A 25277-nucleotide genomic window follows, 5' to 3' on the forward strand; every position below is an offset into this window, starting at 1 on the left:
ACACACACTTGTAAAGAATACTGAACTTCATTTGTGTCATCTTAAAAATGAAATTTGTGTTTTGTCAAGGCTTGTTACAAAATAATCACAGTATTTCTGAACTCTGATATACTTATGTGATATTGTTTTTCCTGTAGTAACAGCAATGCTGCAACAGAGACATCAGATAGCAGAGCACAGGAAAACAATGAAAACCCGGTCATCAAGAATGATGATGGGAAGAAGGTAAGTTCATAGCGGATCACCACGTCTACAGTGAATCCTCACCTTTGTTGAAATAAAGTCAGAGTATGTAAGACTTTATTATCATGAGGTCCGGTTGCCACATGTACTGTTATCCTTTTGTTATCCTGACTGAGTTTCTGCCTGCATCTCTCTCAGGAGGAGGCAGGTCAGAATGCATCCCCTGACGCCACAACAGAAGCATCTCCCGCAAAACGGCGTGGCCGCCCGCCAAAGTCAGCAGCCGCTGTCCCTCCTGTAGCAGCTGAAAAGGAGGGAGGGGCGGTAGCAGGGGGCGGAGCCGGCAGAGGCAGGAAGAGGGCAGCTGACACCACCTCTGACCCATCTGCAGAGTCAATCAACATCAAGGTGTCAAAACAACAGCAGCAGAAGGATGAAGGGACAAAGAGACAGATTGACTTGCAGAGGTACGTTTGAAGGAAGGGACCAGAAGGTAGTTGGTGGATATTTGGATGGTATTGGGACAGAGAGGGGAAGATGAGTTAGGTGAGGGAAAAGATGTCGCAAAATGGAAAAAGGACTGAAAGAATGATTGAATGAATTTCACAATTAAAAAAAACAAACAAACTTGAAACTGCATTAAGTGGCAGAAAATAATCCATTTAAAATTCTCAAAGATAAAATAAAACAGCAGGCTTGTTTCCATTTACCCCTTTTCCACCAGAGGTTCCAGGGCTGGTTTAGAGCCAGTGCCTGACTTAGAACCGGTTCTTTGTTTTTCCTCCGCCCAAGCACCGGCCAAACTGGTTCCAAATCTGTTCCAGGCAAGCACCAACTTCGAGCAGGGGCTAAACAGGAGCCAGAGAAAGAACCGATGACGCAACCCACAGCGTCATTGGTGGGCGGGGGTTACAGACCCAAATGGGAACAGCGAACGCTATAAACATATAGCTAAACGTAGTTGTCGTTTGTTCTAACCAAGAATACGATGGGTAGCCAGCAATAATTGCATTTTTCGCCTCTGGATTGCAATTTAGGCTTGCAAAGACACGAGCAGTATTTGCATTGCTACGATGGGCCGTCCATTTGTCGTTCAGGTTGGTTATTGTGATTCCGAGCGAGCGTCTCGCACACCCACACCCACGTGATCACGTTTTACGCTGACGTAATGACGTGGATCTGACTTGGCTCCGGTTGGCTCTTGGCTGATGGAAAAGCAAACCGGTTCTTTGTTGGAACCAGTTAAGCACTGGCTCTAGCACCAGCACCGAACTAGCACCAGGTGTTTTTTGGTGGAAAAGGCGCAATTGTGGTCCTCAAACAAGAATCAAGAATATAACATGCTTGGCAATACAGTTACAACTAAGCAGGCAACATAATAGCAAACTATAAAGGTAAATAATGAAACAACCTGAACCACATATTACTGAAAATCTTCAAGGATTTTTTTAAACAAATATTATCAGAGGTAATTGATTTTCTTTTCAGAGGGAAGTTTATCGCACTAGACATAGGCAGAGTACAGAAAGGTATTTTTCCCCATTAGTCTCTTAAACCGATACAGCAAAAAAAAAAAAAAAAACAGTTGTGTTTTGTTGCATAATTATCTCGAATGCAAGAAAACTAATTGGCCACATAAATTGGAACAGAGTTAAGAGCTGTAAGTCTCATAGCAATCATAGTGACCAGTTTGTCTAATGTAAGCCAAAGTAATTCCTTAAAGTGAGTTTGCATTCTTACCCATATAGTGGTTTTTGCTGGTCCATGCGAGTGTAATACGTCCATTTTATTAAGTCTTTCCCTGTTACCAAAACGAGAGCTTCACCGGGAGTGCATTGCTTCAAAATAAATGAAGTAGAGATAAACTGGAGAACAGCACGATTTTGAGTGGGACACAATAAATCATTGTTTTGAAGGATGCATAACAACACAAGTTTGTTTAAGTTTCACTTTGCTCTCGCTCTTCAGTCAGCTGGCTTTTAAAATGGCAGATTTGTTTTCTGCCATAGCGCTACGACTCTGTCATCACACAGTAGATCTCCACTCCTATATTCAACCTACATACAGTGATGCAGTTGCAGTACTACAGTAGAAAATACATCCACCATGAAGACCAGCTGGCTGAAGAGCATGGGCAAACAGACAGGAACAGACGAAAGAATCCCGTGGTACTTTGTCCTATGTAGTCCATAGTTGGTGCCTGCCTAGTACCAAATGATCTAATGCCATCTTCCTTCAGACGTCAGGTCTTCTCTCCGAGCAGGAGGCTGTGCCAGAGCAGAGACGAGGGTAAAGTGAAAAAGAGAAAGCCCGGAGAGGAGTCGGGGAGAGTCACCCCGCTCCTGGGCAGTGAGGGCAACACAGAGAGAGCTGGAGTCCAGCCCAGAGTGTGTTATTTCTGGCAGACAGCACAGAGAGACATACATGCTCAGAAGGGGACAGACGAGCTGGGCAACCTGGTCCACCATATGCAGAAAGGGAAAGACCAAGTCTGCAGCGAAGGGAGCGCCCTCTTGCAGGCAGGGAGAGTTTGTCAGTGGAAACAAGACAGGCACACAGGCAGTGAGTTGGTTTAGTCTAAGGATGTCTGTAAATATTGTACTGCGTTTCCCACTGGCCTGCAGAGCCAAATTGGGCTGGCTCTATCTTACTTACATGTGTCAGTCAAGCTCCCCCACTCCAAATTCACCTGACTAATTTTAAATGATCTGGCAAAAAGGAATGACTTGTTAGGCTGGGTACAGGTTCAAATAAAACAATAATTCTTTTCATAATTAGCATCTGGCCCTAGCTAACCTTCCTAGACCCTGCTCTGAAAGTGTGACCAGTGATGGTCTATGCTGGTTTTTAAGCTATGGGAAGAATATCTAGGGTTTGCATGAAAGCAGAATTTAAATTTGGTAGAGTGACTGTATAGTTGCCTGGATGTGATGATTCCACATGGTGGCGAATCATTCTCATGAGCAGCTCCATGCACTGTCTCTCAACTGTGCCAAACCCCAAAATTACACTTAATGTGGTTTAAGCCAGTATGAAAAAACAAGTCCCGGTACCCGTTTCTTGTGTCATCTGAAAATACTCTCAGGTTGTTTCTTTGTGGCACAAGGTTATTGTGCGGTAGTTTGCTGCAGACGCTAACTGCCGGATCCTGTTCAGCAGGAAAATAACAAGAAAAGAGCTGTTTAATTTCCTCAAAAAAAATGGGTACAGCAACCTGTTCCTTTTTACATTGGCATTATCTGCTTTGTTCACGTTCATTTATTTGCTTAAAGAGTTATCTTGAGACTGGTTTTGGTGTGCAAATATACAAATGCAGTATTCTGGATTAGCAGGCCTCGGGAAAAGGAGCAACAAAAGATGTTTTGCCACCATGTGGACTCATCCAGGGAACGATACAACCCAAAGTTAAATTTCTGTTTAACAGAGGTTTATTAAAAACAATGGCTCACTTCACTAATCATGTGACCTTATGAACTTGAGTGACTTAAGTAAACGGTTTTGCCCAATATTTTTTTTGCAGTTTTTAGGTATTGGAGAGAGAATTTATGAGCTTATGTTAGAATAAGATCAGACACTTACTTCTTGTCGGATGATATACAGAATGTCCATAAAGTCTCTTTACAATTTAACAAATTTATTACAAAAGCAAATGAATAGACAAATCTGTGGAAATTATTACAAAATTTGTAAGTTAAAGTTTTTTTTGCCTTATTTAATACACCTCTATATGGGCACCATTAGTTGCACGAAGCACATCAAGACGGTATTCAATTTTTTGCCATGTTCGCGGTAGCGTAGCCTCATCAATGGTGGCAATGGCATCAGTGATCTTTTGCTTCAGGTCCTTGATGTCCAGTGTGATTAAAAACTTTGATAACCACTGAGTACATAGAACAATTCTGATTAACATATCTCATCAATTGCTTTTGTAATAGATTTTTTAAATTGTAAAGAGACTTTGTGGACACCATGTATGTTAATATACAGTTTTTGTGTGGCTCTGTGATAAAGGTAATCACTTGGAGTCACACTGACAGGTGTATGAACATAAAAGATGATTTCCCTGACATTCCCTCCAATCTCTCTTCTTTCAGGTAAAGAGGAAATGGACGAAGGCGAGATCAAAACTGTAGAGAACGGGCCAGACTCTCCTCATACCCCCCAGCCCTACATACATGCTCCTCTAAAGCTCTTCTGGACACATGATGGACCTTTCTTACACACGTTCATATACATATGTGCGCGCACACCACTGACATCCTAGAAGGTTTTAAACACCTTGTAGTCATGATTTGAAGCTCATTGTATGTAGATCTTACTCTCAAAAACATGTTATTTTTTCCTTTGTGTTTGTTGCTCTTTGCTTCTTTTGTGGAGCCATTTTTAAGAAAAAAAAAAACAGGATGGACATTTTACAAAACGTTTTAATCTGGTTGATTGTTGCTTATTAAATTCCCTGGGAAAATCCTACTGTATGCCTCCTGACCTCTTCCTCCTCAGTGGTCTCTGTTGCACAATGTTCTTATTTTGGGCTTGCTTTCTGGTCACCTGTTTTACTTTTTAGTATTTGTATATACCCACATGGCTTCTCAGTTTAACTTTGAATATCCTTGAGAATTGAAAATTGCAAGAGATGGGTAGAATATGGGAACATCAAAGCATCAGGAGTGGTGCATTTAACAGACAAACGATGCAAATTCAAACCCATTCCTTTGTTTCCCCCCTTAGAGATTGTTGACATCAATTTTATAAACTGGGATATTGAAGTTTCTAACTTTTGTGCTGTATCTTGGTTATAGTTCTGTCAGAAGGCCAGGTAGACACTCCTGGTGGCATCTTTATTGCCTCCTGTAATGTTTTTGAAGGCCTTTGATTCATTTCCAGTTTGCTGATGGAAATATTGCAACTGTCAAAGAACTTTGGAGACTTTAACCTAAGCTCTTTTCTTCTTACTTTGTCATCCCCCGGACTGGTCAGGGGGTCTGAAATCCAGCTGGATATGAATTACATAATTTTACTCTTTTTTTACTGCTGAAGTACGTAACAGTACTTCACTTTGGAATGCATACAGATCATAAATTACTATACAGGTATGTGTCCAAGCTTTTGTCATCTTTTACAACTGAATATTTTTTGTACCTTTCTTTTTCTGTCAGGTTTTTGTAGGGTAAAGCCTGCTGTTAAGCATCGAATGAGTGGAAACCTCAAGGGTTGTGTTGATAATGACTTATTTTTGATGTAGTTAAAGTATGTTTATTCTCATGATCATATTTAATTTTCTTTTTTCCAGAAAATAAATGCTTTTAGATGTTCTTGTGTAGTGCATTTCTCTTGATCCCTGTGCCTCGAAAGTGCAGAGCTCTCACAACAAATAAGACACATGACAAAGGCTCAGATTTTCCAGGTTTTTTTTTTTTTTTTTAATCAAAGAAACATGACACTGTCACAATAAATAACCATGCTTTGTACTGCTGATGCTTGCTTCCAGAGAGAAACAAAAGAGAGGAAAATAAGTCTCAATCCAAACAGAAACCGAGATGCAACAACCCCTTTTTTATGCTTTGTCATCGTGCAATATTGTACATGGTGAGACCATCAGGAAGACAGGGAGAAGGGAGCCTCTTTCCTTTTTTTTGTCCATTCTTTTTCTTACAAAATATAGATCCAGCCATCAATGGTGCACTCTTGTGATAACGATATGGCTCTTCATTAAGAACCTGACTATTTACAAGTGAAGGAGATGGTGTCAGCATTCTACCTCTGACTATGCGAACATTTAATTTGGCTCTGGTTGAAAACGGCTCACTGTCACTGGGGGAAAAGATGGCCATCTTCCAGCCCCTGCACCACAACACATTGTACTGTATGCTGCAGGATTGCCAGGGGGGATAGGGCTGAAGGGCAAGCAGAGAGATGACAGTTTGAAAAAGGCAATGTGTGAGGAGGATGCATGGATACCCCACTTCTCTGTATGCTAAGCATATCTTTACAGTCCATGTACCTCAAATTAAAAGTCTAAGAAACACTGTGCAGGCCTGCTATCTGGTTGCTATTAAAGAGAACAGAGGAATTCCAGCCTCTGTAACCATTCATAAGATATGATTCAATGACAACCATCATAACTGTTTGTCATTTCATCGACGCTGTGTACGAAAAGGTAGCTGGGATATACAGGCTATCACCTATACACCTGTATACGGTCAAGGTTTTGATTGCCTCCTGTTAGATTGTGTGGATGAACCAAGGCAGAAAAGAGTGAGGTTCCCCAGACACTGATCAGTAATTGCTTGCCCTCCTAATGATTTACTTTAGGCCCAATTATGGCTGAGTTGAACCTTCTTCTGTGGCTGAGAATAACGTGCCTATGGTCAAAACCAATTGCTTTGAGGTTAGAGGATAACAAAAAAAAAAAAAAAAAAAAAAATCACAGCATTGCTCGCTCATATCCTCAACAACATTCACAATCAGTCTTTTTTTTTTCCAGCTTTATTCTTGGTGCCTGGCGAATCTCTTCAGAGTAGAATGAGATTTCCCAGCAATATACTTGAGTTAAATAAACAGCAAAGCCTTTGGTTCCCTAAGGATATCATGACCAACTGGACATGCTTAGTGGCTGGCTGAGTAGCGGCTCAAGGTGGCTCTTTCCACAGAAGCAGAAGTCTTTCTGCCTCTGCCTTTTTGCCAGACTAAAGGGATGCTAAACTGAAAAGACACCCCATCACCACATCATTTGGCCAAACTAAATTAAAGGCAGCATAAAACGTGCAAGAAGAAATAAAAGACACCAGAAAAGAGAAAAAAGGGGGTGGGGGGGTTAAGGACTGAGATATTCCAGGGGCCTGAGCTGGTTGTCCCCTGCCGTGCCATTTAGGACCAGATTATTTGCTACACCACCCCTAAATCACAATCCTAAGGAGGGAGGAGAAAAAAGGACATTCAGGGGTGAAATCTCATGGATCACAAAATAATAAAAAGATATCTCTCCATATAATTGTAAACTAGGCATAGTTCATATTTAAAATAATTTGTTTTACAATGCCATGTAAGAAAAAAAGTATATCCCCATTTATTTTCAAATTTACACATATCTATTTACAGATAACTTTCTTCTTGTGTGCATGTGTTGAGTGCAGGTGTATGAGAATGTATGTTCTTGTCTAATTCTACTGATTAGATAGAAAAAAAGACTCACATCCACACCCTTGCAAGTGTGTGTTAGAGTGACGCATCTATAAAAATTTTAGGAGAAATCCACTACTGCTCATGCAGTAAAACACTCTTCATTTAACCAATTCTGATCCAGCAGGACCTTAACAGCATTAAATGTCCATACCATACCAAGTCCAACTGAACAACAAACCATTAGCTGAAAGAATACACACAGATGTACTGCAAGAGCAGTATGTGGGACTTCCTTTACATTTCACCCTGATTTTACAAATTTTAACTCTACCAGCTAGTGGCAGACATTTGACTCCTTGCAATTCCAGGAAACACATGGATTTGTTTAAATAAACGCAAAGGGAAAAAAAGGCTAAAAGCCCAAATGATGGAGGGGATGGGTCACAAAAGGCATGATGGAAATCATTTGTTTCTGGGGCATAGTAAAAGGGCACATTTGTAATTAGTGGCAGCTGAGAGTATGAGGCAAAGATAAGTCAAAGAAAAAAGGGCAGCATCATGAACAGAGGAACAGATGGAGAGAGACAGTAGGCAGCAAGGTGGTATGCATATTGGCGATGGTGGTGTCGGGTTTAGAGCATACAAACAAGTGAGAATCCTCCCACGAGAAGGCTCAGACTGCTGTGGTAAAGTGGGGGTTCAGAGTAACAGAGGGCAATGGTGGAATGGTACTGGGGAGGAGTTGATGCTATGATGACGGGAGTTTGGGGATCCTCGAGCCTGGATGGATCTCAGTTGCTAAGGAGCAGTTCTGTCGCCGTTTCTACATCCCAGGATTTTGAAGACAAGGCCGCTATTACTGCATTCTAAACGAGAGGGAGGGGAGAAATGAAGAATTAAATGTGATCTGGCGACTAAAATCCTACTCATTCGCATACAAAGCTGACGGAAATTAGGGGAACGATTTGACAGTAGATAAGAAGGGCTGCCGTCTATCTTGTTAACACAATGTGATTCATGCAGATTTTCCGGAAAAGAATGCTCTACATAGCAACTAAACCCCCAAAACAAAACTCATCTTACTACAAAAACAGACAGTGCTTCTGACCTTATCGAAGCCCATGGCACAGAGTTTGTCTATTTTCCATGTGTAGTCGGGACTGGAGACAGGAGCGCCTGCGTAGACGTGAGACCACAGCCTTGCTGTCTGTTTGAACATTTCTGGGTTCTGCTTATACTGTGGGTGCAGAGAACAATCTCAATAAGCACAAATGTCAGTTGAATACTGTAAACTAGAGAAAGAGAAGTCATGCATTTAGATGGCCATGGTGAGCAAAGATTAGCTTTTTTACTTATGGCAGCGACTTTTTTTTTTTTTTAATCTTTTGTGTGGAAATATCTGAGAGCACCAATAATCATCCCCGCAACACTGACAGTGAGAAATCTGACTTTGTCAATATTTCCCAGCCCTACTACTGGGCACCACAATTAGTCAAAAACTTAAACCACACCCAAATTTTCACTCTACTAGATGCACTTCATTTGTTACATTCTTAGTGAATGGCATTCAGCAACATGTTTGTTCAAATATTTTTAATCTAAGGGTGAAACAGAAAAAGGCTGGGCGGTTTTACTGTCCCCCAGAGACACACTTACCTGGTTGGCTACTACTGCGTCCTGTGGGTCGTCTGGTTCTGCTGCAGCGAGGAGAGCCTGTAGAGACAACAGCACCGTCCGCAGGGTCATAGCAGCTGCCCTGAGGGAGACAGGGGAGGTTAGAGCAGATTGGTGGGTGTGAGGGCACTGGAAAAATTGCTTGCCTAGCAACAGTTTAATCTGACTGTTAAAGTGCTCACGAGGAAAATGCGGACAGAATGGATGGAGAGAGCAGTGACCATAACACACCAGGACACTGTCATGTAGGGCTCAAGATTCAACTACTCACTCACCACTGGTCTTTTAAAATGTCCAGACATATCGCTCCTGTCACAGAACTGATGTTAGGATGCCAGATCTTAGTGATGAATCGCACCTAAGAGAGAGAAAGATGCAAGACTAAATGTTACTGGATGAGAATGTTATGATGATGGATGGGGCCATGTGCATATGTATATGCGGCTGTGAGAGTGTTAGAATGAGTGACTATGGATGTCTGTGTGGGACCAGGAGAGAGGAAAAACAAGAATAAGGATAGCAGCTTTGTAGAGCAGGTGGGAGTCACCAGAGCACATACCTTTGGTGGGTTAAAAGGGTACGTTTCTGGGATTTTTATTTCAAGTTGATACCTTCCACCTGGTAAAAAAAAAAGCAAGAAAACCACAATGATATATTACTATGATAAAACAAGAGTCTTAAAATAAGCAGAATGTAATGTCATTAGGCTATAGGTGTGGTAACACTACCTTCATATGGTGTATCGGGTGGACCTGCTATCTCTCCCCTCAGCTCTGTGAAGTTCTCATCCACCAAATCTACTTTTATCTGGTTTTTACTCGTCTGTAAAAACAGAGTGAAAAAGGAGTGTCAATGGATAACGATTGAGCTTTAAATCATTCCATGCTTGGGCTGAATTATATACTGTTATTGTATCGTTCTCTAGATACGAACATGAGAGATATTGACATCTCAAAAGGCAACGATATGGACGATATCAAATTTAGGGTTAGGGTGAGCCTAAGATAGTGACTGGTCTGTTCTGATCAGTAAAATACTTTGTGAAGTAACTGCATTTTCTACGTCCATTGGGTATTATTATGCTGTTTTGTTTTGTTTTGTTGAATAATGCTTACTTTTCACAGTTGAAACTCTTAAATAAATCTCATGTAAGTGTGAACTCATAGTCGCTTCGCATATTGTAACGCTACCGAGATATTTGGCATACATATCGAGGTATGAAATGTTGTCCATATTGTGCAGCCCTACTCGGTGCTGTCGAGTATGAAACCACATATTCTGATTAGGGAAAATGATTATATTTTAAACACAAACATATCCGCTACTGGAGCCATAACCACCAGTCAACTCACCAGCACACTCCAGTCTGAGAGGCATGGAAGCCTCTAGTTTCTAGGAGACGCTGTGGCAGTTCGCGTCAGTTTGCTAGCAGGAGAAGCTAGTTTAGCTAAATGTGCTACCTCACAACAAGAAGCCCTTGTATCTTAAGAGGCAGCGGCAGAACAACACAGGTGTTTACAGCGGCTGTGTCTATCCAATCCCGATTAAAATTGATAAGAACACGGTTTAAAAGAGCCTAATAAGGCAGCTGACTAGCGTCGTAGGCTAACGCTGGCTGGGAGTGAGCTGTCAAAAGCTACAGTTAGCTTGCATAAACATAGCCAAACTGAGCTGCCGCTATCTGACGTTGAAAGCACTACAAAAAAATAATAATAAAATAACCCTAGTATGTGTGTAAAGCTTCATATAAGGTGCTGTCGTTTAGATAAGTTAGTCGTAGGTGTGTTACGTTGGTTTTCTAATTGCTAAAAGCAGCAGAGGCCCTGAGGACCCCGGTTTTTCCTGAACACACCCACCTGACACAGGACAGGCTAAAGCTATGGCTAAAGTATTCCTGTTTGGGCCTAACCTACTGCAGTACAGGGTTTGGGAAGGCAACATCAGATTGTGAACCATAACGACAACTAATAGTTTTAACGAGTTTCAGCAAGAGGCACACAACATTAGAATAAAAGCAGCCGTCACCACACCTCTTCGCTTTTGAGAACTTCTTTGAACTCCCGCTTGATCCTCTGCACCGCAATGTTAGCCATGGCTGGGTCTTCTCTGCTGCTTGAAGCGACACCTAGCTGGAGCAGGCCTCCTCCTCCTCCTCTCTCTCTGTTGTCTGTGGTGGCTGCTTGCTGTTTTTTTTTTTTTTTCACAGGGATTCCCCCTTTCACTTTCACTGCCTCTCGCTTTTCCACTTCAAAAAGCTGCTCTCCTTTGAAAACACACGGCGAGCAGCGGCCGTCGACTGCCAGCGCCCCGCGTCAGCCTCCAGAAACATACAGCGCTCCGCTAAAGGGGACAAAACCAGAATCTTCACCGGTGAAACAGGACTGGTTTGTTTGTGTGTGTGTCTTTTAAACTTGCGTTCAGGATATTTCTGCTATACTAAAAAAAAAACGATTAACATTCTGTCATGTGATGGGATTTAAACGTACACAATACCAAGCAATTCTGAATGTGTTCAATGGGGATTTACCTTGATTTTTTTTCACTTATGATTCTCTCTCTCTCTCTCTCTCTCTCTCTCTCTCTCTCTCTCTCTCTCTCTCTCTCTCTCTCTCTCTCTCTCTCTCTCTCCCCTTCAATTTAATTTCCATTTTCAATTCAGTGGCTTCATTGGCATGAAAGTAAAAAGAGCAATTTGTCTAAAGCATCAGAGTACATTTTTCAAATATTTGAACAACAGTAACAATAGGTTAAATCATTAAACAGCACATTATAACATTTTTATACACAGTATAACCTATGCATGTCTTTCCCACACACGCAAAATTAAGTTTGGGGGAAAGGGGGAACACAGAAGCTGTCGGATTATTTTTGGTTATGTTGGACTCAAAATTTGTTTCCAATAGAAAGTTAACACACCCATTTTCATGGACAAGAGCGACTGCACCTATGCAAATTCTGTGTGACACTGAACAATATACCATACAATATAACACATTTTGTACCATATATTTAGAAGATTACCTGTTTGCGCAACTAGTTTTTTTTTTTTTTTTTTTTTTAGATTTCCATCTTGCGTATTCCACCACTGTCTCAAAATTTTCCACAATATAAAATTTTTATTCGGATAATCGAAAATTTAAGTGTCAATTCAGAACGAATTTTGAAATACGCTACTTTTATAAACAGAAAAAAATATGTGTGGATATAGGTTGACACGCTAACATTGAAATACAGATGTCTTTGGTAATATATTTATGTGTTTCTTTCTTTATTTGGTTGGTTACACAACTGGCAGATGTTGGTCGGGGCTCGGGCCTTCTGATGCTGGATGATTGGCAGCTGGACGGTTTGTTTACTATCCAGATGTCACCCCCTTCCCTAAATCCGATTGGCTACCAAGCCTGCTCATCAAACTTTTGACCCAATAAGGGGCATTTGGGGGAAAACCCGTGGAACTCTTCCCGGATTCCCGGATTTCTCGCGTGATCAATGGCTATTTGGCTCACGTGTATCAAACAAAACACAGACGGTCGGAATTTGCCGTGCGGATGACATGTCGGTAGTTTAGCGTCCGTGCTTTCTGCAAAGGTGTCCAGTAGTTACAACAGCACTTCACCCTGGAGTAATAAGGCACCAAACACGCTTTATTGAACATCCGTAAAGGTCAAGTAAGTCCCGCCTCGACGTACTTTACCACATCTGTTCCTGATTTTATTTTTTGAATCACAGTCGAGAGAAAAGCAAATGAGTTGATGCCTCAAGATGGCTAGCTAGGTGTTTTTTTTTTTTTTTGTTAGCTAGCGGCTGTGGCTAATGTAACGTTAGCTAGGTTGGAGAGCAAAGACTGGTTGTGTGCAAAAAAAATTTAGCTGGTGGAAGCCGCCTTTGAATGAGGAATGTTGCAGCCACACACCCATAAAGAATAAGGTGTGGTTTTTGTCCGGATAAATCCCCTCCAGCTTAGCGTCACTAGTTAATGTTCGCATCAAAAATGTACGTCGGTGTTGATTACATACGCCGCCTTTCCGTGGTAGCTTGATGTCAACACTGAAGCCAGACCGAGATGATTGCAATTGAAAACTCAAGATCTTGTATACTGGATGTCTACCGTCTGCCTGTCACGGAGCAGTCCCCTCCCTCCTTATCTTTGCATATGAAACCACAACACCAAGAGGCAGTGCTGTGTCTCTCGCTTCCTCATCTGTGTCCCACTTACTTACTTTTTGTTTATTCTAAGGTGAATGCCATCTGTGAGACATGGCGGAGGGAGGCTTCGACCCCTGTGAGTGCATCTGCTCTCATGAGTATGCTATGAGGCGACTCATCAACCTGGTAAGTCATGGCAAAACGGAGCAGTGCTCTCCCCAATCCAAATGTTAGGCTTTTTAAAGAGCCGTTTTCCCCTCGGGGGTTAATAAAGTATTTTCTGATTCTAGAAGAGTTTTGGTTTTGGGGTCGGACCTTGTATGTAAAGATAAAAAAAAAAAAAAAAAAAAACTCATAATCTCTAGTTTAAGTTGCAAAAAGATTAGCGTTGGACCAACTGGGAAGTCATTAAAAGACTCTGTAGGGAGGGAAGGGGTGAAAGAAATAGAAATGAAAAGCCGCTGACACGGAGCCAGCATATCCTGGTTCCTGCTCACTGTTTGTCTTGACTCGCCACACAGAAATGCTTCACTTTGTTGCACTGTGTTATGAAGTTTGAGTGTGCATGTGAATTTCCAGGACCTTCAGTTATGTGAGAGTGAAAGTCTAAAAGATGTTGGGGGTTTTAGTTCAGCTGTGCCTGTAAGTGTTAAAAGAATACAGTCTCAAGTTAACTTGTGCCAGTTTCCAGGTGACCTCATTGGCTCTTGTGTACAGGTGTAACATTCGTGTTTTGATGCAATTGGTTCAGAGGAACCCTGGGGGCTTCCTGATTCGTCTGCAGAGGGAAAGGGCGTTGTCCATAAAACTAAACTGCAGTGTTTACCAGCTGACTAGAACAGTGCACTGTACTCCAGGAAAGAAACAGATAGATACAGTGCACCATCAATGTGTGAATATGTAGCTCGAGTAATTTCATTTTGTGAATGCATCATATGTGTGCATAACGAGTCAAACAAGGCAGCTAAAATTACACAATTTTTACACATCGCACAACTCAGTCACTTCTATTAGGAAGTAGTTTCATCAGTGTTCATGGGCCATCTGTACTTTCTCCCCTCACCAGATGAGGGCAGTGGCAGCCAGTGGATATTAATGAGGTCTCTGAAACGATAGAGTGGAAGGATTGATCATATTCTTTTTTCCCTTTTTTTTTTTTTTTAATTTTCTCATCCAGCTCAGGCAATCTCAGTCCTACTGCACAGACACAGAGTGCCTTCAGGAAAGTATGTATGAGCATTTATGGGTTTTACCATGGAACTTACATTTTTTAGTATTTGTCAAAATATGTGGAAGCATGGCTACACTGGCATATTTTTAATCAGAAGTGTTGAGGCAGGTTTTGTGTGTTACTTGTTAAAGTTTGTCTCTGTCTGTTCAGTGCCAGGTCCCAGTGGGACATTGGGGGGAGGAGGGGACCTGACCCTCCCCATGGTCCTGATGGGATGGATGGTTCTGGCTTTGCTCCTCTTCCTGCTCCGCCCAGCCAGCCTCAGAGGTCGTCGTCCCACAGGCAAACCCACTGGACCCCACAGCGTCAGTATCCACCACATACACATTCTGCATACCAGTAGCTACCAAAATTGGAGGAAAAGAAACACATTTAATTAAATAGCATTTCAGCTGTAGTTACTGTCTGTTCAAAGTGAAAGTATTCATATCAGTAAATTATCAGTTTCACATGATAAATACTGTATTCTGGTCGAAAAGTGATCAAGGGGCACTTTGATCAGGCAGTGATTACTGGGATAAAGAGTTCATTTTGCCAGATCCAACCAGCAGAGGTCATGACAAAGGTTTAAATTTCATATCAGCAAATTAACATGGAATTCTGATAAACAATACACTGTCCATATAGTTACTAATTTCTGTCTGTGTTGGTCAACATGTGTCAATAAATTTTTGACCAGTCTGTTGTCATTTGTTCCTCACGTTGTACGTGAAAGCAACAACCTATGCAAACACGGATATCATTTATGTAAATATGATGTTTGTAAGCTCTTCAGTCAATATTAGAACACAAGCAGTTGTCGTCCTAAACTAGATGTTTATCCTGTGATGTCAACAAGAGACCAAACCTGGGGGGTATCATACACAGATAACTTTAAAATTTTCCAAACTGTCTCCTGAAAATTTGTTACATGCAGTCATCAACATCAGCATTTCTCCAAAACTAACATTGAGGGTTTGTTTTACAGATTCAAATCAACATCACCAGCATGTATCGTAATTTTTTCCACAGTTATTTGGCTAACTTTCTAATCCTTTTTTGTGAAATACGGACCTTGAGCTGTTGCGTTAACAGTGACTCAGACACTGGCTGTTGGCATCTTTAGAATTACACATATCCTCCAACCACTGACTAAATTTGACTAAAATATCCCTGGACAGCTGTGACGGAAGTAAAAGTTTACTATTCACTGACAAGGGAGCAGTGCCAGGATTTCATTTCTAATTTAATGGCTCGATCATGTTAATGATACACTGAACTAAAACCAGTTTACTGCAACACATTGCCTTTAAAAGTCAGAATGTATTTACCAGATGTGTTTTTTCTTTCTTTCTTTTTTTTAATTTAACATTTTTAATGTTTTTTGTGAGCTAGATTTTCCATTCAAAGAACCAAATAATCTTCTTTGTTGTTTATCTACATTGTGTTTTTGCATTGCAGAGCGATGGCAGAGAACCCCCAGCACCACCTATTGACTAGCAGTGGAGCCATAGAGCCAGTACAGACTGGAGCTACACGGTTAGCTAGTTACTGTGACCAGGACTTTGCCAACTCCTCGTCAACCTTCATTCAACCACAACTATCTCTTTTTGCTTTTTTCCCCCTCTTCTTAAACCTGGTAATTGATTTTCTTTTTGTTACTCTGTTGGTCAGATCTGCCAGTGGCTCTTTTTACTCTTGTTCGATTTGTTAACCAGAACGTTTGGTGTCACTCTGAGTCAGCCTCGGCCCCCTCCACCCCTCCAAACTCTGGTGCAGATTGGTCTGCTGAAATTTGGACATGAAGTCAAAATGAAGGAATGCGTCACATGAGTAAAGGGAGAAGGGAGGGGTGGCCATAAATTCCCTTTTGGACTGTTAAAATGTTATTCGAGTGCTTACTGAGTGATCCAGGGTGGGGGGGTTCTTAAGAATCTCACAGACATTCCACTTTTGTCCTCTTTAATGTCACAACTCTGAACAGTGCCAGTAATGATGTCATATCACATTATATCGTAACTGCATATTTATACAAGGGCCTTAACAGAATGGTAAAATTTATAAAATTGAAAAGGTTAGCCATAATGCTGGAATTAGTGTTTACAGGCCGGCTCCAATTAGATTAAGTATTTATCCCAGTAAGAAAGTAGTCAGGTCTATTGTATAATTGATTTATATTTCCAAGAAAATCGGTCACTTTCAAATATTGGTTGGATTGGGGCCAGTTTGATCACTACTATTGTTGAAGCATTTAAGAAGGCAGTTAATTTGCAATAAGTAAAATAGTTGTTATGCCACATGTTTAAAAAAAAAAAAAAAAAAGAAGAAGAAAAAGAAAAAAAAAGTTGCACAAAGCAGGAATACTAATTCATCATCTTGGCCTCTTGAGAAGTACAAGTAATGTGTCAAAGGCCGGACCTGAGGTTGAGATTTGACATTAAATGGTCACATTGCACGCTGAGTGGCTGACAGGAGATGAATTCCTAATTCCTGAGGCTTTGCTGGCATACGGTCATGTATGAACATTGTAAAATAATAATAATAATAATAATAATAATAGTAATATACTCAACAAGTTTTACTCTTGTAATATGATGATTCCATGTACTGTATTCCAATTGTTGTATGTTTAAAAGAAAATGATAAATGTATAGAGTCACTGACTTATTAGTAGCTGAAAATTATATTTTATTAGCACTTTTGTTACAGTATGTTGATTCATTTTGATGGTGTGGTGTCTTGATTTTGTTCTCTAAGTGATGGCCTTGAGGAGACCAGTATTTGAGCACCATATTTCCCCTTGAGATCCACTGTGTCCTGGCAATGAAATAATGTGTGGAATCTAAAGTTTCTACTTCACAGCTTCTCAGGCCGGTGGAAAGCAGGGGAGCTACAGACGGTGCAGTCTAGAAAATTCTGAACAGTGCCAATGTGAAGGTGTAGTCCTGGTCTCAGTGCTATGTTACAGAGGAGCTGAGGTGTGTTTCTAGATGGTGGGATGGCAAGACATTGGGTCAGTTTAGATCTGGGGTCTGACTGGAAGGAGACGAGGGAATACAATTGATATTTTCTGTCTTGGTTTGCTTTTTTGGTAAACAATGGCTTGGTTTCCACTGTAGGGTTAGTTTGCTACAGGGCTTGTTCATTATTCAATTGACGTAATGTTTTGCAAAGTAAATGATTGATTTCACATCTAGATAATTACAGAGATGATTTTACCAGATGGATTATAGTTTCAGATGTTTTGTCATCATTGTTTGGGCATGTGATGGCCTTGGTAGATATTTCTTGGCCCTGCTGTGGAAATTTGGCTACTAAAATGTATTTTGGCCTTGGGGTGAATTCCAGAGTACTCGCGATATCAAAAATGATACTGATAAGTCCTAAGAAATGTGCAGACGTGGCAATGGGTATGATCTGAAGCTTGCCGCTCTAGAGCTTACATGGGAGTTCATTCAATAATCAACTGGCTTTTGGTCCTCTGTTCATGACTGAATGTGGCTACATTTAAATATTTCCTCTCCTTTTTTTTTTTTTTTTTAAACTTGTTCAAAGGTGCCAGTAGGAAGCCATGTGGGGACAAATACTGGGTAAAACAAAGACAAATTCACTGGTTGTACATAAGAAAGAGGAAGCCATCCTAGATTGTTGAGAGGAACACGCCACATGTGGACTATCTGGTGTCACAAGAGGCCTCAATTTACACTGTAATTGTCGAAAAGAAAGGGCTTCAACTATGCACTTTTCCTTACAAAAAAAAAAAAAGAAATAAAACAAATTCAGTCTAATACTGCCATAGTGTATTTTGTGTTGGTGTTGTTATAATGTATAACCTACTGGTTTGTTATTGTGTGAGGGCGCTGACAGTTTTATGTTATATCTGTGTCTGGTGGTAAAGAACAAGCAACAGAAGTTTAGACATGAATATTTCAAAAATAACAATTGAATATAGGAGGAAACTACAAAAAATGTAAAATAAAACAATGCAATGAAAACAGGAGGAAGATGCCCTCTACAGAAATGGTTTGGAGCTAAAGCTGGCATTTAGGTATTCAAGGGACACACGGTTAAGCCTGTTAATTCAATAATAATAGTAAACATAAGACAAAATCTTTTTTCTGTAATATCAAATGCAAGAGGCCACACTCATAAAACTGATAAGAACATATCAGAAAAGTGGCCATTATAATCTGTAGAACTGATTTGAAGCTGTCCTGCAGGCCTTGACACACCTGTAAAGTACACCTCTGTCTGGGCTCTTCCCACCTCTCATGGAGAAATTTTCCAGGCCAAAGAGGCCTAAAGATGAGAGGGAGCCACCATGTTTACCTTTTCTATAACATTTTATGCACTAATGCATAATCAAGACTCACTGTACTAATAGAAGATCCATGAAAATACATAATTTTAGATGCCTTTTTGTCTGTCACAAAATAAATTATATAAGTGGTCATAAAACAAAGTGCATTGCATGTGTTGAATTGAAACAGGCTGTTTTTCTTTTATGGCTTGTTTTTATTATGGCACTGGTATGTTTATCGATTGTAGGTAAAACATTAATAAATGTATTAGATAAATGTATTTTCACAGATGGAGTAGTGAACTGAGGTTCCTGAGCTCGCTCACTGTTGTAACTGGGGAAAAATGGGAAGGAAGACTGATCAGATCGTGACGTTAAGTACCAGTAATATCTCTTGAACTTAAATCCTCTGACACAGTTTCACAGGGCACAGTATAAGGTCAAAATGAGACGGCTAAAATATGTCCCCACCTTGTCTTGAATTCAGTCTAAAACAGATGAGGGTGCCTTGTGAATTATAACACTCTCAGACACTTGTCTTCTCCACTCTGCCACAGGAATGTAGTTTATTCTCTCTCCATCCCCTCCAGCCATGCAAATAGATTTTCAACACAGTAAATTGCTCATTGTTTACATTGTTTCATTGTCATCCCCACAAACAGACGACTTTGTTGGCATAAGGGGCATTTATTTTGAAAATAGCACACCGGAAGTACCTCCTCGGTTGCTTAACGACACCAGATATGTACTGCGGGCTTGACAGAGGTGCTTCAGTCCTCTCGGTTAGGTACGAGCAGCGCTGGAAAAGTTGGGAGATAGCCCGCTGGTTAGACTATTGTTCCCCGTCCAGGCTTTAGTTTATCCCCAGTTTTTGGAGCTTTTAACAGAGCCGTGCTTCCGGGGTCAGCGGCTGAAGAAGACAGACACATTTGGGACACGGAGCTAACATAATCTCAGCTGTCTTGAAGTTGTGACTGTCGAGTTGGCACTAAGGTAATAACGGCAGCTAGCTATCGTTAGCCATCAGGTTTTAGCTAGACGCCCATTCAGTTTATTTTATTATTATTATTTTTTATTTTATTTTTGCTCAGCAAGCTCGCTCAAAGATCAAAACAAGGTGAGCCGGTCCTGCCTAATTGTAGCTAGCCGTGCAAATCATAGTATTGCAGTGACATTTTTTTTTTTTTTTTTTACTGTGTAAAGTTAGCCCAGCGACTTGAGATGGAGAGGAGCTGGAATAAAAGCTTCTTTTTGAACTCGACTGTACGTGGCTAAGCTGCTATGAAAGGCTCTTTATTTTTCCTTCAGGCTGTAACGGCTCGACTGATTTACTCGAGTACTGGAGCCAAACACCTCCCCCACGGGACTTTGAGGAGGTTCAGTCCAGGAATTTACCTCAGCCACATTATGTAAAATAGTACCATCCACTCACTACTGTGTGCACAGTTTCACATAGTCAGAATGTGATTGATGGACAATATCTCATGAACTTTTTGAAAGAATAATGCCAAACTTTATGGGTGCACTTATGTTTGGCCCTGAATATTATTAATAGTTATTATAAATTATTCTTTACAGTGATAGTGAGATTGAGTGTTATTGAAGAAACCATGCTATAGGGTTATAGTTTTATCCACATGATGTGACTCTTCAACCTTATAAGACTTTGATCCTGCACATGATTTCTGAATTAATTAGATGATGTGTGCTGTGTGTTTCTCTCTGATCTGTCTGTCTCTCCCCAGATGTTTCAGATAAAGAAGGTCTGTTGCATTGGTGCGGGGTACGTGGGAGGCCCAACGTGTAGTGTGATCGCTCAGATGTGCCCAGAGATCACAGTGACCGTTGTGGATGTCAATGAGTCTAGGATCAAAGCTTGGAACTCAGACACTTTGCCCATATATGAGGTATGACGCTGTTACTGATTTCCACCAAAAAAAAAAAAAAAAAGTGTTTTTTTTTGTTTTTTTTTAATCTTCCCCACATTCCAATCCCTCTAATTGACATGTTGCGAACACCAGAGCCAGCTCTCTGTAATGAACTATGTCAAAGAAACAACTAAGACCTCGTGAAAGTGTTGAAAACACAAACGTAGCTATGCAACCATTTCAGCTTAAGTTTTGCAAAGTCTTGCTTAGTAACAGAGTGTGATGCCAGGAAGGAAAAAAAAGATGAATCATTGTATGAAGTGGATATGTGAATGAGTCCCAGACCACCACCAGTTGCGACACAGACTGCAGCTACAACTTATTACATCATAAGAAGTGACTTGTAATGGGTGGACTGTCATAGTCACCCTTTTTTACGTATGTAGCTTTTTTTGGCTGTATATTTGTCCTGGGTATTCCTTAACCCCCCTTTCTCCTCCACCCCCACCCTCTTCTTCTTCCAGCCCGGCCTGAAAGAGGTGGTGGAGTCATGCAGAGGGAGGAATCTGTTTTTCTCCACTGACATTGACTCAGCCATTAGGGAAGCTGACCTCGTCTTCATCTCTGTGAGTCCTTTAGTTATGTCTTCATACCCCTACTTCTCCATATACTCACCCACATCGTCTCCTGCTGGCAAGTTAAATAAATGTATACAAAGATACACCCATATACAAATAAATGAGAACGGTTTAACCTCTTTTTCTGTAGGTAAATACCCCCACCAAGACCTATGGGATGGGGAAGGGTCGTGCCGCAGACCTTAAGTTCATCGAGGCATGTGCTCGACGGATTGTGGAGGTGTCTGATGGCTACAAGATTGTCACAGAGAAGAGCACAGTCCCAGTGCGAGCAGCTGAGAGCATCCGAAGGATATTTGATGCCAACACCAAACCCAGCCTCAACCTACAAGTGTGTATTCTTATGTGCACGGTAGTATGTGTGTATCAGTGTGATGGCAGATCTGTTACTATCTACGTTTCTAAAGGGTGTTTCCATTTGTCTAGGTGCTATCCAACCCAGAGTTCCTTGCAGAAGGAACAGCAGTGCGGGATCTGAAAGAGCCAGACCGTGTCCTGATTGGTGGAGACGAGACAGCAGAAGGTCAAAGGGCGATCAGAGCACTGTGCGCCGTCTATGAACACTGGGTCCCCAAAGCACGCATCATCACCACCAATACATGGTCGTCTGAGCTCTCCAAACTGGTGAGAGAATGCGAGTGTGCATGACTTTTATTGTCTGCTTGCTGTTTTGTTTATTGCGAGTGCAAACTAAAAACTTAAAAAAAAAAAAAAAAAAAAACTGTGTAGGCAGCCAATGCATTCCTGGCACAGCGAATCAGCAGCATCAACAGCATCAGCGCTTTGTGCGAGGCCACAGGAGCCGATGTAGAGGAGGTAGCCAAGGCCATCGGCATGGACCAGAGGATAGGCAGCAAGTTCCTCAAAGCCAGCGTAGGTAAGAGACATGGTGGACGTCTACCTTTCAGTTTGATTCAACACAGATTATGTGTTGTTACATCTCTTTCTTACACACCTTTTCCAGGCTTTGGTGGCAGCTGTTTCCAGAAGGATGTGCTAAATCTTGTGTACCTGTGTGAGGCCCTCAACCTCCCTGAGGTGGCCTCCTACTGGCAGCAGGTGAGAACTGGGAACTTGACTCATCACAGATATATCAGTGTTGGTGTGTTTGTTGGCTGATATACAAAATAGAGTAAATATTACAGTTGAAACAGTGCTGAGCTAATGATAAAATAGTATAAATATTAGTTTGTCCTGCAGACGACATTGTTAATAATACTTTGTATAGTGGGTGAGTTAGCAAACTAGCAAACTAAGTATATACCAGTATATCATCAGTATATATAAGTATATCAACCTTTGTTGAAACTATTCAGTCACCAAATTTTCTGTTTTCCCATTAAAAATATATTTTTATTGCACAAAAAAGAATATTAGTCAGTACATTCTTTTCTACTTCCAAATGTGAGTGTTGATCCCAAAAGTCCATTCTTGTTCAGGCTCTAAGCACAACACATTTTTCACCTTGTGTTGAGGTGTTGTCTCAGGATGTGCACCTTATTCGCTCTTTGTGTATTTAATTTCCTCAGGTGATAGATATGAATGAGTACCAGAGGAGACGGTTTGCCTGCAGGATCATTGACTGCCTCTTCAACACCGTCACTGGGAAAAAGATCGCTCTGCTGGGCTTCTCATTCAAGAAGGACACAGGCGACACCAGGTCTGCCTCTTGATTTTCTTCTTATCTTCACATTTCCTTCTCACACCCCTGTGAGATATTTCTCACCTCTCCACAGCTTCATTTTTTTCTCTCTGCTGTGCTCTTCTTTTTATACTTATGCTGTTTCATAACAGGGTAATGATAAACTAGCTATTTGTCTTGTCAAAGCCTGAGTGTGTATCAAGGGCAGCACCTCCCTTTTCAACCTTTGTATATTTAACTCCTTGCACACTTGACTCATGTGCATCATCTCTCTCCATTCACTGTTCCATTCATGCAACATACTGTGGTTCACCTCTAATCTCCACAAGAATTGTCGCTTATCAGAACGTGTGTGTGTGTGTGTCCTCCATAGGGAGTCATCCAGTATTTACATCTCTAAGTATCTGATGGATGAGGGGGCCAAGCTGTTCATCTACGACCCCAAAGTCCTTAAAGAACAAATCATCCATGACCTCTCACAGCCCAGCATCTCAGAGGACAACCCACAAAGAGGTGTGTGTGTGTTTACCAGGGTTTTGAATCAAATCTTAATTCTGCAACACCTGCATAGTCATGGTGTTGGAAAAATTTATGGAAATGAGTTAGATTTAATGAACCATTACACATCTGTTTTCAATTTAGATGTTCTCTTCTTACTTATTTTGGAAAATGGTCTTCATCCAAAGCATGGTATGACCCTATTGACCATCCATATGCTCAGTCACAAATGGCATATGTCATACTGAACCACATTTTCAGTAGCTAAAATCTTCCATTACCATTTGGAGTAAATATGCTATTATGAATTGGAATGTGTACAGAAACCCTGAAATATTTATAATGAATTACGATTGTGTCTTCCTGATATTGATTCACCATTTCCATATTTTGAGAACGGGTTATGCCATTTTGAAAAGGCTCCAGTAACATCTAGCTTTTCTTGAGTGTTAAGTGAGTGTCTCAAATATGAATCCAGTCAGTCTGCTTTGTTTGGGCTAACAAAACTGAGTAGAAACTGATTGACTTCATGTTTTCATAGGTTAATGTGGGTCAGTCATTCCTTGTTAGATACAGAACTTTGATCACTGGCCATGTGAGAGAGACAAAGATGAGACCTTGGTTGCTCTGTGTATTTTGTAGTGTCGGAGCTGGTGACTGTGACCACAGACCCCTATGAGGCCTGCCAGAGTGCACACGCGTTGGTCATCTGCACCGAGTGGGACATGTTTAAGGTCACAAACACACACTTCTCTCTCTTACCACAGGGTGTCTACAGGTCCTTAAAATGGCTTAGCTTAAATAGTCTTCAGTTTGAATTCAAGAGGTCTTAATTTCATTAAACATTTGATCTCATTTCATTTATTCACCTCTTTATTTTTGTCATGTTGAGTCAAATTCTTCTGTATAACAGTCAGTATTTCTGCCTTGCCAATTGTGAATGAAACACTGTATAAAGCAATTACATAAACATACGCTAAAGTCAGACCTTTCTGTTTCACCACAGGAGCTGGACTATGAAAAGATTTACAAAAAGATGCTGAAACCAGCCTTTATTTTTGATGGTCGGAGAGTGCTGGACCACCTCCACCCTGACCTGCAGAACATTGGCTTCCAGGTGAGTGGGCAGGGCCACTCACAGAAAACACACACTTTTCATAAATGGTTAGATAAATCTACAGCTCTCATGGCTGTCAGCTGTGACAGAAGTTTGGTTTCTCTGTTAATATTGCTGCTCTTTTCCGTCTGCAGATTGAGACCATCGGCAAGAAGGTGACATCAACACGCATCCCCTACACTCCTGCAGCTGTGTGCTCACGCATCAGCGTCAGTGAACCTCCCACCAAGAAAGCCAAAGTGTAAAACCTGCTCCACCCCCACCACACACACACACACACATTCCTTCCTCACTTTTTATACTGCTGGTGTTAGCTGATACAGGTCCCAGTCACTCTCATGCTGGTAAATGCTTAATGACCAAAAACGCCAAATGGTCCGTTGATTCCGGCCTAACATTGGAATGAAGTGTTAGCTGGTTCAGAGTTGATGCAATATAGTAAATGTGATCTATGAATTGCAATGCAAAACCATACCAGACACATGGCCATGACTGATCTGGCACATTTCGTGGTGGTTGGCAATTGTTTAACAAAAGTTGAAAATGCAGCAACATTTCAAAATTGTCCCTTGCAGGCAGTTTTAAAAACAGTATTAGTTAGAACTGTTTAGGAACTTAGACTTTCTTACAGTGTATGTACTTTATAATCAGGTATTGTCAGTCAGTGGAGAAAAAAAAAGTATACTATTTTTGAAGTATTTTTATAAACCATTTCTTACTGTATGTTGATCAGTGTGTGTCCTCAGTATCAGTGATTGTTTTATTAAATGGGCCAATGCAATAAAATGTGATGTGTCCTCTCAGTCATGCTGTCTTGTCTCTTTTTTATTTTATTCCCTGCGGGAAACACTAGCTTAACACAAATTAAAATGAACTGAA

The 25277-nt window shown here is 41.0% G+C and overlaps 4 protein-coding genes across 6 annotated transcripts in view; 3 read left to right on the forward strand and 1 right to left on the reverse strand.

The window, feature by feature from the left end:
• The window catches only part of pds5a (PDS5 cohesin associated factor A), a 30313-nt gene extending 24818 nt beyond the window's left edge, over positions 1–5495 (forward strand). For both annotated transcript variants that reach the window (XM_030062456.1, XM_030062465.1), the window contains exons 31-33: positions 138–225; positions 382–650; positions 4278–5495. In XM_030062456.1, the coding sequence (XP_029918316.1) occupies positions 138–225; positions 382–650; positions 4278–4281 (361 nt within the window). In that variant the 3' untranslated portion in view covers positions 4282–5495. The remainder of the gene's footprint in view (positions 1–137; positions 226–381; positions 651–4277) is intronic.
• An 84-nt stretch (positions 5496–5579) lies between these two features.
• ube2kb (ubiquitin-conjugating enzyme E2Kb (UBC1 homolog, yeast)) lies at positions 5580–11441 on the reverse strand. Its single transcript, XM_030062476.1, has 7 exons — positions 11010–11441; positions 9708–9801; positions 9539–9597; positions 9255–9337; positions 8962–9061; positions 8414–8542; positions 5580–8171 (listed from the first exon to the last, which is right to left on the reverse strand). The coding sequence occupies exons 1-7, from the start codon at positions 11070–11072 to the stop codon at positions 8097–8099; spliced, it is 603 nt and encodes a 200-aa protein (XP_029918336.1). The 5' UTR covers positions 11073–11441; the 3' UTR covers positions 5580–8096.
• A 1028-nt stretch (positions 11442–12469) lies between these two features.
• On the forward strand, positions 12470–16732 carry smim14 (small integral membrane protein 14). Its single transcript, XM_030060403.1, has 5 exons — positions 12470–12647; positions 13217–13311; positions 14303–14351; positions 14507–14661; positions 15797–16732. The coding sequence occupies exons 2-5, from the start codon at positions 13237–13239 to the stop codon at positions 15833–15835; spliced, it is 318 nt and encodes a 105-aa protein (XP_029916263.1). The 5' UTR covers positions 12470–12647; positions 13217–13236; the 3' UTR covers positions 15836–16732.
• Positions 16733–19363: 2631 nt separating this feature from the next.
• On the forward strand, positions 19364–25201 carry ugdh (UDP-glucose 6-dehydrogenase). Of its 2 annotated transcripts, none has more exons than XM_030081714.1 (12): positions 19364–19623; positions 20378–20542; positions 21028–21129; positions 21272–21472; positions 21568–21765; positions 21871–22018; positions 22106–22200; positions 22671–22801; positions 23157–23296; positions 23924–24015; positions 24288–24398; positions 24533–25201. In XM_030081714.1, the coding sequence occupies exons 2-12, from the start codon at positions 20381–20383 to the stop codon at positions 24641–24643; spliced, it is 1491 nt and encodes a 496-aa protein (XP_029937574.1). In that variant the 5' UTR covers positions 19364–19623; positions 20378–20380; the 3' UTR covers positions 24644–25201. The 2 variants fall into 2 exon arrangements, with proteins under 2 accessions (XP_029937574.1, XP_029937525.1); XM_030081665.1 differs by having other exon boundaries at positions 19365–19628; positions 20381–20542.
• Positions 25202–25277: the final 76 nt, after the last annotated feature.

Source organism: Myripristis murdjan, chromosome 1 (assembly GCF_902150065.1).
Source record: "Myripristis murdjan chromosome 1, fMyrMur1.1, whole genome shotgun sequence".
NCBI lineage: Eukaryota > Metazoa > Chordata > Actinopteri > Holocentriformes > Holocentridae > Myripristis > Myripristis murdjan.